Source organism: Labeo rohita, chromosome 15 (genome assembly GCF_022985175.1).
Source record: "Labeo rohita strain BAU-BD-2019 chromosome 15, IGBB_LRoh.1.0, whole genome shotgun sequence".
Taxonomy (NCBI): domain Eukaryota; kingdom Metazoa; phylum Chordata; class Actinopteri; order Cypriniformes; family Cyprinidae; genus Labeo; species Labeo rohita.
The window spans coordinates 24,041,627-24,057,269 of NC_066883.1; the positions used below are offsets into that span (position 1 = coordinate 24,041,627).

The 15,643-nt window shown below is 36.2% G+C and overlaps 1 protein-coding gene across 1 annotated transcript in view; it reads right to left on the bottom strand.

Annotated features, from left to right (window-relative positions):
• Positions 1–15,643, bottom strand: part of pitpnm3 (PITPNM family member 3) — a 110,576-nt gene that overhangs the window by 16,881 nt on the left and 78,052 nt on the right. Inside the window, exons 9-13 of the mRNA XM_051129550.1 lie at positions 15,006–15,163; positions 14,706–14,876; positions 4,975–5,175; positions 2,896–3,044; positions 141–257 (exon numbers count right to left, since the gene is read on the bottom strand). Coding sequence (XP_050985507.1) covers positions 141–257; positions 2,896–3,044; positions 4,975–5,175; positions 14,706–14,876; positions 15,006–15,163 — 796 coding nt within the window. The remainder of the gene's footprint in view (positions 1–140; positions 258–2,895; positions 3,045–4,974; positions 5,176–14,705; positions 14,877–15,005; positions 15,164–15,643) is intronic.

The following is a 15,643-nucleotide window of genomic DNA, read 5'->3' on the forward strand; positions in this document are numbered from 1 at the left end:
GCAGAGAGTCTACTATTAATCACAACAGACACTTATAATGAAGAGCTAGTTGAACTACCTGGATGAGAACACAAGCCTTAATGGCGTTTAGAAGTTTGACAATATATGTGAAAGCATGTTTTGGCCATGTTTGTCCTTACCCTAAGCTTGACGTGTGTGCGTCTGCGGAGCCACTTCTCCCTTGGACTTGAAGGTGAGAAGGGGGCGGAGTCAGAGTTGTCCATCTCCTGGGCTTTCACATAGTCACAGTGCATCACCTGTCAATCAATCACACAGATATTAGTAACCAATCATTGTTACCTCTAAGGGAGGTTAAAGGCGAGTTTGGTGGAACTAGATGCAGCACACGGAATTGCAATTGTTTGCCAATTAGTAACAGGTTTCCTGCTTGCCCTTGGTTAACAAACAGGTTATCCCGCCTTAAACGTACACCATTGGTTGAGACAGATGATACAATAGTATCTGCGCATTATCCTTAGAAAAAAAATATACAAAATGAATAATAAAATGTGTAGTATGTGGTGTAAAATTCAAGTATGAACCAGCAGTATTGTCCTTTTTTTAAGGGATGAATAGTCAAGTAACCATTATGCATCAAAGTGTAAATAATAAGAAAAGCTATTTTCCTCAAGGATAAACAACACAACATTCTTTAAATGCAGCTCCTGACCTACACAGATCTAAATGAATAAGAATGCAATATAAACTCTTCAAATAAACTCTTCAAATGAAATACAAAATGTGTAATTTTATCAGTTTCCTACTTCAATGCAACTTGATACTGTAAAAATAATAGAACATCAATAAAAAAAATGTTCTTTATGACCTCTAGTATTTAACAAAACAAAACAAATCAGGTGTTCATAATGAAATAACCAGTGCTGTAAATTGATTAAAAAAATAACTAATTAATCAAAAAAAAAATTTCTGAATGTAATCGTAGTTAATCGCACCTAAAATTAAAGTTTTTAAAAATACTTTTAGATTGCACTAATTTTACATGCAATCTTCAAATTGTGGAATTAACATAAATATAGTATATTTTTAATATTCGTTAAATATTTTTGGCTGAAGGTGAGTATCACTCATAAGTTACTGATGTCTCTAGGGAATTTTTAACCATTGACCATAGCCATTCAACATTACAGTATAATTGAGAGTTATCAATTTGAACATTTATTAGACTTTAAAAATTTCTAATTTAAGTGAACTTAAAACATTCTTCACATAAACCCATTATTTTACATAAACCCTGTGCCCTTCAACAAGTTGGAAATATACAAAAATTGAATTACGTTATCAAACACTAAATGCTAAATTAAATACAGATGAATCATTAAAGCTACAAAAGTTATTGATTTCCTCTTTTTCTTTTGTTTTTTGATTAATACGTCACAGCTGCTGGCTTATTAGGTTACTTGGCTGCTATTACTTTAAGAGCTACCACTGCTGAACATGACGCGGATCTGACACACCTGCTTGTAGTATAATCCGCTCTTTAATATGAAATTACATTGTAATATAATGGCTGACAGGACAGGATAATTTGTTTTTACTGACATGTGACCTGACACAGTTGACCACAGTTCACTGTTGTTTAGTTAGTTTAATTAGAGCGTGCGTCTGAAAAGTCTTAATAAATGCACTTCTTGTCAAGAAAATAACAGACAGAAGCAGCAGTTGTGAGTGAGGTGGCCAACCCTAGCCCCACCCCACGTTAAATGATTTTAACACCGTTAAACTGGAAAAATTAATCACCTGTGTTAACACACTAATTTTGACAGCAAACTGAAATCTGAAACATAAAAATAAAAAAATAATAACACTATAAATAGTAAAATAACATTGTCAAGTCACTTGAAGTAACCTTAAAAATGCGCAGAAATCACACTTTTTCACACTGAACAAGCAATTTTTAAATCTCTGAATGATTGTATGCTTTGACTCCTTCTTTTCACCTGACATTTTAAAATGTATAAGTGGTGAGTGGTTGATCATGTCATAATGGCGCCTACAATGATAACTTTCCATTTAGGAGGCCCGGAGGAATACACAATACACCAAAGAGAACACAAACAGATTAGAGCAAATACATAAAACATGAAACCAAAAGCAAAAAATTTGCACATAGATAACACCACTATCTGCTGTGACACCTAAATCAAACACTGCAGCTGGAACTCTTGTCAGCTCTATTTCTCTCCTTCACGCAGGCAAAGACAATTATGAAGGAACTGCATTCAGAAAGATAGATTGGTCTATGATTTGCCTAAATTGACTGCTTCCTCCCCACCTGTGCCAAGGCCGCTTCTTAAGAGTGAATTTAATAAGAGGTGCCATTTGCATTTGACACTCTTAAGCGAAGCCCGTGTACATCTGCATTGAGAACTACATTGGTGATTTGATCTTCAGAAGTCTCTGAACGTAAAGGATGTGCCACATTTATTGTCTCTCAGCCTGATATGAATAAAAAAGGCATATTAGAATAAGATTTAGTCTTTTGGGTGAAACAAAATTTCCAGCACAAAGTATAGAGAGGAGGAAAGTGGATGAATCAGGAACAGCGGGCAGAGAGAAATGGACTCTTTTGATAGAGGACAGATAGAGGTTGTGAGAAAAGGGTATCTAAAATCTTTGTGGTAAAAGGCCAGTCCTGCAGTCTTGTCACGTAGCACTAATTTGATTTCTCCAGCATGCAGAGAGCAATAGTCAGGGAGTCCAACATCCTTGAAGATGCACAATAAAACAAAAAAACAACTAAAAAAAAAACAAAAAAAAAAAACAATGATTGTAGCAAACTCCTACAAAGTTCTGATTTGAGGTGTCACTGTCCCATAGCAAAACGGAAATAGATTTTGAGCTTTGTTCCATGTTTATTAACGGCTCTGAATATACCTGTCGCAGAAGGAAGGCAACCACATCGGTGGATTCCCAATACGAAGCGTGGAATAGATGAGGCAGAGCCACTGTAGGGAATGCTGTCAGGACATCCGGACAGTACAGCGCGTAATCCAACCGCTTAGACCCCCACCAGCTGCTAGAAACTATAAAACATACAAAAACACAGTTTGGTTAATATACACTATTGTTTACAATTGTTTGAGATCAGTATTTCAAAAATAAAAATTCTGTCATTAATTACTCACCCTCATGTTGTTCAAAACCCATAAGACCTTTGTTCATGTTTGAAACACAAATAAGGATATTTTTGAATGAAGTTGTCATTTTTGTTTTCTTCGTGCACAAAATTATACTTGTAATGAATTAAATGATTTATGATCCACGCTACAAAAATCTGTTCTAAATTAAATGATTCACAATCCCCACTCGGAAGCAAAAGTATCGTAAATCAGCTCCGAAGTTCTGAAGAATCAAATGATTCACGATTCACGCTCTGAAGTCCGACTGAAATAATGATTCATGAACCATCATTTCAGATTCAGAAACATTTGACTTAGATCAGAACTTTGTTATCGAGAATCATTTGATTTAGATCGGGACTTCAAATCGTGTATCACAAATCATTTATTTGAATCATTCAATACGCAAGATTATTTACCAACCCATTCCAATTTAAATCTAATGAGTCATGATACACGTTCTGAAAACCAGACCTGAATCGAATGATTTGCAATACGTGATTTGAAGTCCCGATCTGAAACAAATTATTTACGATACGCCATCCAATCGGAGAGCTTCGAAACAGTGAATCATTTTGCGACGCAAAGGTCTAACTGATTCGGAGTTTTGAAAAGCTCAGTTTCACTCATCACTACGTGCTTTTTTAAATCGTTACAAGCGATGTTGAAATTTAAAATGTATGGCTCTTTTAATTTATCTCATTTTTGCTAGTGAATCGCTTGAAATGAATGATCGAAGTCACACGGTTTCAGCATAAATGATTAATTGATTTGGTTCATCTGTTCCTCTTTTCATGTCTTCAGCCATGTTTACTGACATTAACAGAAATAAACGAAAAAGAAATTGCGTGAATTTTGCATGAAAAGATATTTGCTTATAGACAAAATTAAATGCTTATTTCATAGATACACTGCCTTTCTATAATACAAGCACTTTTCAAGTACATCTTCAGGAATGTTGCTATTTTCAAGGGTTTTCCAGGCCTTAAATTTCAAAAAGTCAAATTCAAGGACTTTAAGCACCTTGTACGAACCCTGATAACAACTACTGATTTCACACGGACTATTTTTAATGATGTCCTTACCTTTCTGCGTCTTGAACGTGGTAGTTGTGTTGCTGTCTATGCAGGGCCAGAAAGCTATCAGATTTCATCAAAAATATCTTAATTTGTGCTAAGAAGTTGAACAAAGGTCTTACAGGTTTGGAACGATATGAAGGTGAGTAGTTAATGACAGAATTTTCATTTTTGGGTGAACTATCCCTTTGAGTTAAATTATTAATGATAGTGTAAAAGCAGGTACCTTGGCAACCATATAACTTTCAGTTATAACTGGGAAGACACTGTCACCTAAATTAACATTCATAAACCAGAGAGCCAGGCTTTATAATGTGTTTCCCCACTTTTAAGACTCTTTTTATGCCCTTGTATAAAAGAGAAAAACATATAATAGAGAATAATGCTAAACATTATGGCACACTTGCCTCTACTGTACCATTATATATATCTCGTTAGAGACAGACAGATCTTGTAAGAATAAAGCAGTGTCAATAAAACTGCCATGTTTTGGACTAATAACTGCCATTATGTCCTTTCTCTGCAGATGAGATATGATCTACTTGAACAGAGTTAAATACACTGCGGCAGGCCTTTGGCAGCACAGAGAGCCCTTAACTCTGCATTGCTTGGCTGGAGAGCAAGAAGCATCTCTAATTACGAGGTTTGCGCAGTATGCAGTAAAGAGCACGTCTGACAAAAGATCAAAGAGCCTCAGATAAACTTAGTAAGAGAGTTTCATATTGTGCCCAGAGCTCGCCCACCCGCTGCCCACTCACTGTTGGCGACGGTGCTGCTCAGCCTGCTCTCCCAGCAGCCCGATAACTGGCTGTCCATGCTGGTCAAACTGGACCTGCGGACCTCGCCGCCCACCCGCCCACCTGTGCTGTGCTCCGTCTGGGGAGAGGAGGAGTGCGAAGCACCCACCGGAACAGTGCTACCGGGCAGGAACACGTCAGGGTAGCTGTGGATTTCATCGACTGTGGAAAAAAAAGAGGTCGGATATTTAGATTAGGGTTGGATCAATATCATAAATTTGGCTTTGGTACAATATCTGCCTCCGGTACTGATAAAGAATCAATGCCTTAGACAGAACAAACAGCCGTGGGTGACTAATGAAATGAAAGTAGGGTTGTCAATAAAATCAGTTGTTTAATGCCAGTATTACTTGACCTATTTTTTGTAGTTAACACAATCCAAAGTTCCAATCTGCCTCATTTTAGGGATTTTCTTTGATTTAGTAAAAAAACTGTGAATATACAGTTGAGGTCAAAAGTTTTCATACACCTTGCAGAATCTACAAAATGTTAATTATTTTACCAAAATAAGAAAGATCATACAAAATGCATGTTATTTTTTTTATTTAATACTGACCTGAATAAGATATTTTACATAAAAGACATTTACATATAGTCCACAAGATAAAATAACAGTTGAATTTATAAAAATGACCCTGTTCAAAAGTTTACGTACACTTGATTCTTAATACTGTGTTTTTACCTGAATGATCAACAGTTAAACAAACAAAAAAGGTTTAGACGTTCACTGATGCTTCAGAAGGAAAAAAGATGCATTTAGAGCATTTGAATTTGAAGAGCAGGGTAAATTTAACTTATTTTGTCTTCTGGGAAACATGTAAGTATCTTCTGTGGCTTCTGAAGGGCAGTACTAAATGAAAACAAATATGATATTTAGACAGAATAAGAAAAATGTTCACATCTTCATTCAGTTCAAAAGTTTTGACCCCCGGCTCTTAATGCATTGTTTGAACCTTCTGTAACAGTTGCATATGAGTCCCTCAGCTGTCCTCAGTGTGAAAAGATGGATCTCAAAATCATACAGTCATTTTTGGAAAAGGTTCAAACACACAAAAATGCTGAAAAACCAAAGAATTTGTGGGACCTGAAAGATTTTTCTGAACTGTTCAGGATAAACAAGGGATTCATGAACAACTATCACTAAAAAAAAAAAAAAAAAAAAAAAAAAAACACAGCTGTGGATTATTCAGGTAACAACACAGTATTAAGAATCAAGTGTATGTAAACTGTTGACCTCAATTGTAAATGCATATTCAATATGTGTGTTTATGTGTGAGAAAGACAGAAAGGAAGAAAACTGCGATTATAAACAAGACCACAACAATGACCCCAGAGAAGCCTGTTTAAATTGAATTTATAAAACCCTCAGCCACTGCCACAACCAAAACAACAAAAGCCTCCCTTTCACTCTCAATATAACTCACCACAACGTCAAACTATATTTGTGCAGTGGCTCTAAATGATTCCTGACAGGGATCAAGCGCTCTCCTTTCCTCCCTCTTTGAGAATACAAACTGACATGCAGGCAGAAATTCTTTAAGTGTCCACCCCGGCTAATCTGTCCCTTTATATGCCTGCTGGCTTGTGCACACATGACCTGTTATTTCTGACAGGGGTAAATTGAATCTGTTTTCATTAGTCCAGCAGCCTGTGTAGAAAACATCCCATTAGGCTGGCCCCCATTAAGGGCGCATCCACATGCACGTGTGAGCGGGAATATGTGTGTGATGTTGGCAGCTGTGTGCCACTGACCAACACAGGTGGTAAAGAGCATCCCTCCTCTGTCATTCCAGCATTTGGCTTCTCTCATTTGCCACTGCCATAGGCTCACAAATGGCCCGGGGTTCAATTAGTCTGACTGACATCTGACTTCTGAATTATGATGACAGTCACTGAAATGTGTATGTATGTAGACGAGAGCGTAGGAACAATCCGAAAAGTGAGGGGAGGACACATTTTAAATCACAAGCATCTCTTTTCACAAGCATGACAGGGTTTTAAATGCCAAGTTGCCACATATACACTCAAAGAAAGTTTTAAAATTAAACTTGACATAAATGTCTATACATCTAGTATTTTTGCAACAATATGCTTCGTAAAACACTGCAGCTGTACACTGTTTAAATATAAAAGGAGTAAAAATAAATCAATAAAACAGTCTCATGTTATATAATGTAATATTTATGATGTTATGTGACAAATAATGAAAGGAAGACCTTAAATATTATTTCCAATCATTTACTGTATTATACCATAAATAAAACAGCTTGTGAATAGTCACTTATCTCAGAAAAATCAACAATATAACATATGTTAACGAGTTGGAACCCACTTCAAACTTTAGAACAGTTTATTGTTGTTTTTAATTAAATGCATGTGAGAAATGAAAGGTTGGACGCCACAGATGTTTTTGCGGAGTAGGTGGTGGAATTTATACAAAGAAAACAGTACAATTTAATGAATTGATTCACATAAATACAGCAATCTGTCACGGCACATTAAAGAGCTTGAAAAACATTATTGTAAGACACATTGTTTGTATTTTGCTATAAAACTGATTTTAAAAGTTGATATATATATATATATATATATAGTATTTATATCTAAATGTGCAAGTTTTTTACTTTTTTAAATTTGTCTTCCCAATTACACCATTATATTGTTCACTCAGGCTGATTTGCGTACACGGAATGTACAAAAACACAATAGGAGGGATTTACCACATAAACCAATCACAACCGAACATAACCAGTCATATACAACCATATCATGTGACTTTCCCCCATTCGTTCTCAATTACCCCCCACCGCATGCTTTAGGTAATCTGTTAAAACTCAATGGGCTCAGGGGAGGCGAGAGAAACGTTGCCTATATATAATAATAATATATAATAATATATATAATATTCAGAATATTTAAATATGTGAAACAATCCTTATCGCAATTATGCCCAGTTTGCCATTCATCAACTGACACATTTACCCCACCCTCCCAAGCAGGGGATGGGGTGAGTTATAATGATTAGTATGACCCTGGTAATAGGGGTCTGGAAAAGGGGAAATGGAGGGCCTGGAGACGAGCAGAGTGGACAGAGAGCACGATACTGAGGCTAGGTTTGAATTCTAAGTAGGGACAGCCCTATCAGTGCTGGTCATCACAACGAGCCTCTGCGATTTTATTGCTTTCCAGTCATGCTGACATCTCTGAGAGCTTGGCTAAGGCGTGTTCAGAATCCGCTTATGCCCGCTTCAACCGTAGCCACAATCTGCAAAATGCTCCAGAGAGCCAAAACTCTCTTATCTGGGTACAGTTTTGCAGAGTTAACCCCTACAGTCTCTCGGCATGACCTTTTCCGAGAAGTTTTTGCCGGGTGCAGGACGCATGGCTACGCTGCTTAATTTCTCATGTCACTAAAGGCCCCGGAGCCAGCCGCAGAATACAAATTCACAGGAGCTCTCTCTTCAGAAAGCGTGGACAGGAATCAGACAGCACCATTACACCAAACCCGGATGAACGCAGGAAAGAAGACTGCTCTTTATGCAGACATGAGGAACAGGCTGGGAGACTGATCACACTTTCGATACAGAGTTCATTAGTGTTTCCAAAGCTATCTATTTACGTGAGCGATGGGCTTTTTACAACAGTCCCGCTCATTCTTACCAAGACGAAGCATGCATATAAATGGTAGCAAACATATTCTGTTGTGATCACGACACTGACGAAAACATTTGCGCGAGAGATTAATTTGACAAAAGAACAAACACTTGACTTGTGTACAGCGAGAGAGCACAGATGCAATCGTAATACATCCAGGAAGATAACTGAAAACATACAATTACATAGCCACTTCCTAAGTTCATGAGTCAACCATTCAATTACACTTGAGAAGTGAGACATGAGCAACAGAGAGAAAGTGAAAGCGGTAAGAGATAAACGAAACAGGAAAGAGGGGGCAGGTAGGAGAAATTGAAGCATCTGACACTGACACTGTGCTGGAATGTGACCAAAATTATTAGAGTTATTCAAATAAAGTTATTCAAAATAATGGGTACATTTTATTGCCGTCAATGTGGTGTGGTCAGATCTTTTTTACACTGTTACAAAACAAATGCTGTTTGTATTAAAAATGCATCACAGTTTCCTATTTCAACTATTTCCTTTAACTATGGACTATTTTAGCAATGTCATTACTACCTTTCTGGGCCTTGAACGTGGTAGTTGGGTAGTTGACAAATAGGCAGTAAAAATTTTTATGCATATATTTATGTAGTGTGAAGTCTGATCTTTGAGAAAATATAAAGGATCACTAACTTCGTCAATTCTTTCATTGCTTTTTTTGTTTGTTTGTTTTTACCATAAATTTGTCCTATGGTGTGACATAGCAAAAATTAAAAAAACAAAAAAAACTCTTAATATTATACAAACAGCATTAGAAAAATGTATCTTCATTGTTTAACACTTATTTTAATATAGTGTTTTTTTTATTTGATATGACATTATAATACATTTTTTCCCCCATGACTTGTTGGACAATTTCAAGACAAACTTTGCTGTCATCCAAAAATTCCTGAAAATTATATCATTTTAAGATGAGTGATATTTACATCTCCCCTATTGTAATTCCCAAAAATTTTTTAAGATATATTTGAGAAATCTGTGGTTCTTTTATGTGTCACACCATAGGACATTACGTCACAAATGACAGAAATGGTAGTTATTACAGTATTTCTACTTAATTTTGAACATGTCAGAGGGGAAAGAAATGTAATTTTTAATATAAACAATATCAACATGTTTTTTAAACAGAACAAAATAATTTTTAATCAACAAAATTTAGTCTCGTCAATCAGTCAATCAGTACCAGTTTATTGCAAAACCATCAGAAAATAGTCTAATTAATGTAATTATTGCATTTAAAAACACTGAAAATGATCAAAGGAGTTAAACAGATCTTGTTTAAGTATTTAAAATGCTTCTTAAAGAGACCTTGTCGTCTGGTGTGACCTGATCTTTGTCCTGTGGTGTGACAGTACACACCATACGACGTTTTAGCCTTTTGTGTCAATTAATGATCTTGCTATTCCGAGCTAACCTGTCATTAGCAGTTAGCAAGACACATTTGCATAAGTTTCCATGGTTATGCAGCTTAAAATACAGTTTTTAATTAAAAATTATAATTTAGGGGTGTCACACCAAAGGACAACAAAACGTAATACTTTTTAGTGGTTGCAAAAAGTTAAATATCACACAATTCTGAGACAAAAATTTACCAAGTGCACATTTTTTTCTAGAATTGGTGATTTAAAATCAGGATATGGTGTCACACCAGAGGACATGGTTTTCAGAGACAAAAAATATAAAGCTTCTGCGCTTTCACAAACATATGGATTGGCATTTACTAAATTAGACACTTGTACAATTATGCCGGAGCTATTTATTAACATTTTTATGCTTTTTTTTAATTCATAAAAGTTGTAATATATTGAACCATGCTTGAGAGAGTCACACCATAGAACGAGTTTGACATTTGGCTCAAAAATTTAGAAAAATCGAATAACACTGCAGCTTTTAATAACAACAGGTCCATGTAGGACAAAGAAATGTTTAACCATTTATGGCATTTTAAATAATGACAATATTAATTATATAATTTTTTTTTCTTGTGGGACGGTGAAAATGCTATGTCACATCTACAACAAAGTTGCATTGCTGTCTATGCAGGGTCAGCACTCGGATTTTATAAAAAATATCTTAATTTGTGTTGAACAAAAGAGCCCTGGCTAGAGGTAAGGGATGTAGCTGCAAGGCACGGCACTCAACTTTTAGGACAAAAAGGAAAAATGCACTAGAACACAAAAAGAGAGATCAATTGAGCAAAAGGTAAAACACTGGCTTAGCGTGACTTCAAAACGACTGGGCAACTCCGAGAAGATTGAAGACTAAAGCGCAGCAGGATACAGCATTTTCTACTGTGCTGTAGAATAACACGAGGGACCCTTTGAGATGAGGGCGAGGTGGTATATGAGCTCTGGGCATGAGGGGCTGAAGGCAATGCGGAGATGAGAGGAATACAGAGTTCAGTGGAAAGAATCAGGCTGTTCTTCAGCGTAATGAGAAAAAGAACTCCATGATGTAACTTCACATGGCTTTGGGATCGCAGTCCCCGGTTTCCAGCTACTTGAAATCAATGGCTCTGGATTTCCAGTCAGCCGCAAATGAAATTAATCCAAATGCACAGGAACAGCATAAACACCAAAACAGATGGATATCAGATACATTTCTCACATTAAAGGCCCGCTGAGTAAATCCGTAATGATTCATAATGAAAGAACCTTACACATGGGAGGCCGCTCCAGAGATACTCCATTAGGATGGCAATTATGAAGTACTGCATTAAAACAGAGCATGTGTGTGCGGATGCATTAAATTAGACACATCCACGCCTCAGTATCTAACAAATATTGTGACATTCTTCGCCTATGATCAGCAGAGTGAGACTTGATATAATTAAAAGTCGGTGTCACATTTCCTGTGAGACACAGACTGTTTCCTCTCAATGGTTGATGCGTCTCTCTGTTGCATTGTGTTGATGAAGGTTATAATCCTTGCTTTCCTCAGGACGGTTTCACAGTTAATACTGTATATATTTGCTTTCCTTTCAAATGATCTTAAAAACAGCTCATTTACACATCATATTTAGAGTGGAGTTTTATGATCCTTGAGGTTGTTAATATTAAGATTTTCAAATTTGTTTACTTTTCATTATTTCAGTTTGCGAAGATATTTTGAATAAGCTGTCATCTTCTGAAAAATGTTTTTTAATGGAAAATATTTATGCATTTATTTGATCAAATGAAATATTATTGCAATTTTTAATGTCCGTTTCCTATTTTAATATACTTTACAATATAATTTATTTATGTGACGCAGTGATGAATTTTCTTCAGCCATTACTTCAGTGTTCAGTGTCACATGACCCTTCAGAAATCATTCTAATATGCTGATTTATTATCAGTGCTGAAACTTGTGATACTTAATATTTTTTGGAACCTGTGATACTTTTTTCTTTGATTCTTTGATAAACAAAAAGTTAAAAAGAACAGCATTTAATCAAAATAGTAATATTTTCTAACAACATAAGTGTTTACTCTCACTATCCATTTAACATCCCTGCTGAATGTGCAAAATATTAATTTCATTTAAAAAAAAAACAGTAGTGTATACTGTAACACAAAATTTCTATTTTGAATAAACACTGTTCTTTTCAACTTTTTATTTATCAAATAATCCTGAAAAAACAGAGTTCGTACAGATATTGTACAATTAAATTCCAGGACTTTTCAAGGAAGAATGTCTGTCAATGTCTTCCATTTAAAAAGAAAAGGAGAGAAATGAAGATAAATAAGATAAATAAAACTACACTATTAAAAAAATGGCATAAATAAAGTAAAGCACATGCGAGGTATTACTAATAAAGTATTACAATGTATACTACACTTTTACTATAATAAAACCATGGTTCATTTTCTTAAGGAATTTATATTTGTGTATACTTTATTTTATTTTATTATTTTTTTTTTTTTATTATATATGTACTGCATTAATGGTTTGATGTTTGATGAAAAAGATTTGCGAAATTGCTCCACACTCTTGATCTAAAACAAATGACTCGTGAACCCGCACCAAGTCCCGATCTAAATCAAATGATCTGCGATCCACGTTGAGAAGTCCCGATCTGAATTTGATTTAGATCAGGACGTCAAATTGCGTAAACCTTTTGATTTGAATCATTCAATTCGCTAAATAATTCACGAACCCATTCCGATCTAAATCAAATGATTCACGATACGCGCTCTGAAGTCCCGACCTGAATCAAATAATTTGCGATACGCAAAGTTCCAGTTTAAATCAAATGATTCGTGATACTGTCATACCCCTGAACTCTTTGTATTGGTTTTTCCCTCTTGTGCCCATATATGGTCTTCCTGTTCCTGCCCTCGTTACATCATTATTGGTTAACCTTGTAATCACCTGTCTTTATAAGTTGGTTTCAGTTCAGTGTTGGTGATCTGGTCTCGTCAATGTGTACATGAGTGTTTCTACCCTCATGTTGTGAATCTACCCATTTTGGAATTACCTGTGGATTATAATAAAGACTTTATCTTTGACCTTCGTCTTCGTTCGCCCCTTCTTCACACGTTACTTGACAGATACGTGATTTGAAGTCCCGATCTGAAACGAATGATTTGCGAGACGTGATCTGATTGGAGCTCTTCGAAATAGTAAATCATTTTGCAATGCAATGGTTTAACTGATTGGAGTTTCGAAAAGCTCCATTTCACCCATCACTAAGTGCTTTTTAAAATCGTTACAAGTGATGGTGAAATTGAAACTGAATGGCTCTTTTGAACCGGCCTGCGGTCCCCACAATGTTAAAAAATTATTAAAAATAGTAAATGATGTTTATCTGAAAGTGTAACGATGCAAACATGTTTTCTGTGAGGGCTAGGTTTAGGGTTAGGGTTAGGGTTGGGTTAGGGGATAGACAATATCGTTTGGTCAGTATAAAATCTATAGAAGTCTATGGAAAGTCCCCACAATTCACAAAAACAAACGTGTGTGTGTGTTCCGGCATTTGTGGTTTATGAGGACACAAATGTGTATAATGACATGGGTACTACAACGTAAACATGGTTTATGAGGACACTTCCTGTGTCCCCGTAAAACAAAAGGCTTAAAAAACATACTAAACAGTGTTTATGAAATTCAAAAAGTGTGCACAGTCTCCTGTGAGGGCTAGGTTTAGGTGTAGGGTAGGTGTAGGGCGATAGAAAATACAGTTTGTACAGTATAAAAACCATTACGCCTATGGAGAGTCCCCGTAAACCACAAATGCAAGAATGTGTGTGTGTGTGTGTGTGTGTGATAGATTCAAACCTGAATGCAAGCAAAATTATAAAATTACTAAAAATTAAAACTATAAAATTGATTTAAGCAAACTAGAAAAATAAAAAAACAAATCTAATAAAAATTGCATTCACACCAAATGACTAAAACTAAAATGAATATATAAAAATAAAAGCTAACTCAAAACAATAATACATACTATACTATATGAATAATACTAAAACACCAGTTTAGCCAGATTCATTATTTCTGTCACTGAAAGGTTTACAAAGGATTCATCATTAGCTCAATAATATTTGTCCTAGTTCTAGGCCTAGCCTAGAATATAGAACAAGCCTAAAATGGATGACATATAAGTTAAATATGTCTGCAAAGCAGGATAAAATTTGCTCTAAATAAATCAGAACCTCATTACAGAGCAAGACACCAGCCTGCAGAACTCGGTAAAACTCCAGGGAATCTGACACTGAGTAAGGGGGGCCAAAGGGGGCACAGTATTGCTCAGGTTAGCAGTTGTCTGTCTGGAAAAGGATGCGTACAAAAAAAGGAAGTCACAGAAAAATCCAGTGGAGTTTCTTCCCCAGAAAACCTTGTTAACAACCAGACCAGAATACTTCCTCAAAATAGCACAGAGACAATTTGGCAACCCAAGATAAGCGCATTACTGTGACAAAGCAATTATGAAACATAATAAAAGGAACAATTGAGTGAATATTGCATTTTATTTGTGCATGTGGTATAACGCCGAACGGTTTAATTGATTCTCAACGGGATACCTCACTCACCGATAAGGTTAGAACGGCCGTCTCCCAAAGGATAACGCTGGTAGCGGGGCACAGCGAACGGAGGCAGTTTGTGGAATTGAGAGTGCAGCAACGGCTCCAGTCGAGAGGCCGACGGGTCAGAGGGATAAAACAGGTTGAAGATCTGTGAACATGCAGGCCGGAGCTGAGACACTGTAGGATGAACAGAAAAGAGGTCAAAATTAATTGTAAATAGACTGAAGAAAACCTAATGGGAATGTCTGCCAGTGTATTAAGAAGACAATGTGTCCTAGTCATTAATTGGAGAATTTCAACACCAACCCTGGACAGCTGGAAGCACAGTGCGTCTCATAGCAAGCACTAATCCAAGAGGACAACCCAGCAAAAAACAATCCGACACCTCAAAGTCAAAGCGACCTGGATTCAACACTAGACTGGTGCTGCTGCTTGGTCTCAGGTCTGTTCCATCCTGTATCAAACTGAATACATACACACAAAAGATGACATTTACTTATAAAGTTATGCCACATAGTTGTTGCCTTTGGCATTTTGGTAGTTATTTAAAGCATCAGTCCACACACTGTAAAAAATGCAACGGCAAACTGTTTTTTCCGGTTCAAGACAGTTAGGGTATGTCAAAAAACTCCCATCTCATTTTCTCCTCCAACTTCAAAATAGTCCTAAATCACTGCAGAGGTACCGACCCAATGTTTACAAAGTAAACATCCAAAGAAGGTCAAATGCCCTTTACCAAAAAAGGTAAAACAGCGATGTAGGACGATTCTGAAGTTGGAAATGAGATGGGAGTTTTTCGACATACCCTAACTGTCATGAACTGGAAAAAAACTGAGTTCACGCAGACCCAAACAAGATTAGCGTTTGAGGTTAAAAAGTATGTAAATTGTAATTTTTTTTTAGAAAATAACAGATCATTTTGCTAGATAAGACCCTTCTTCCTC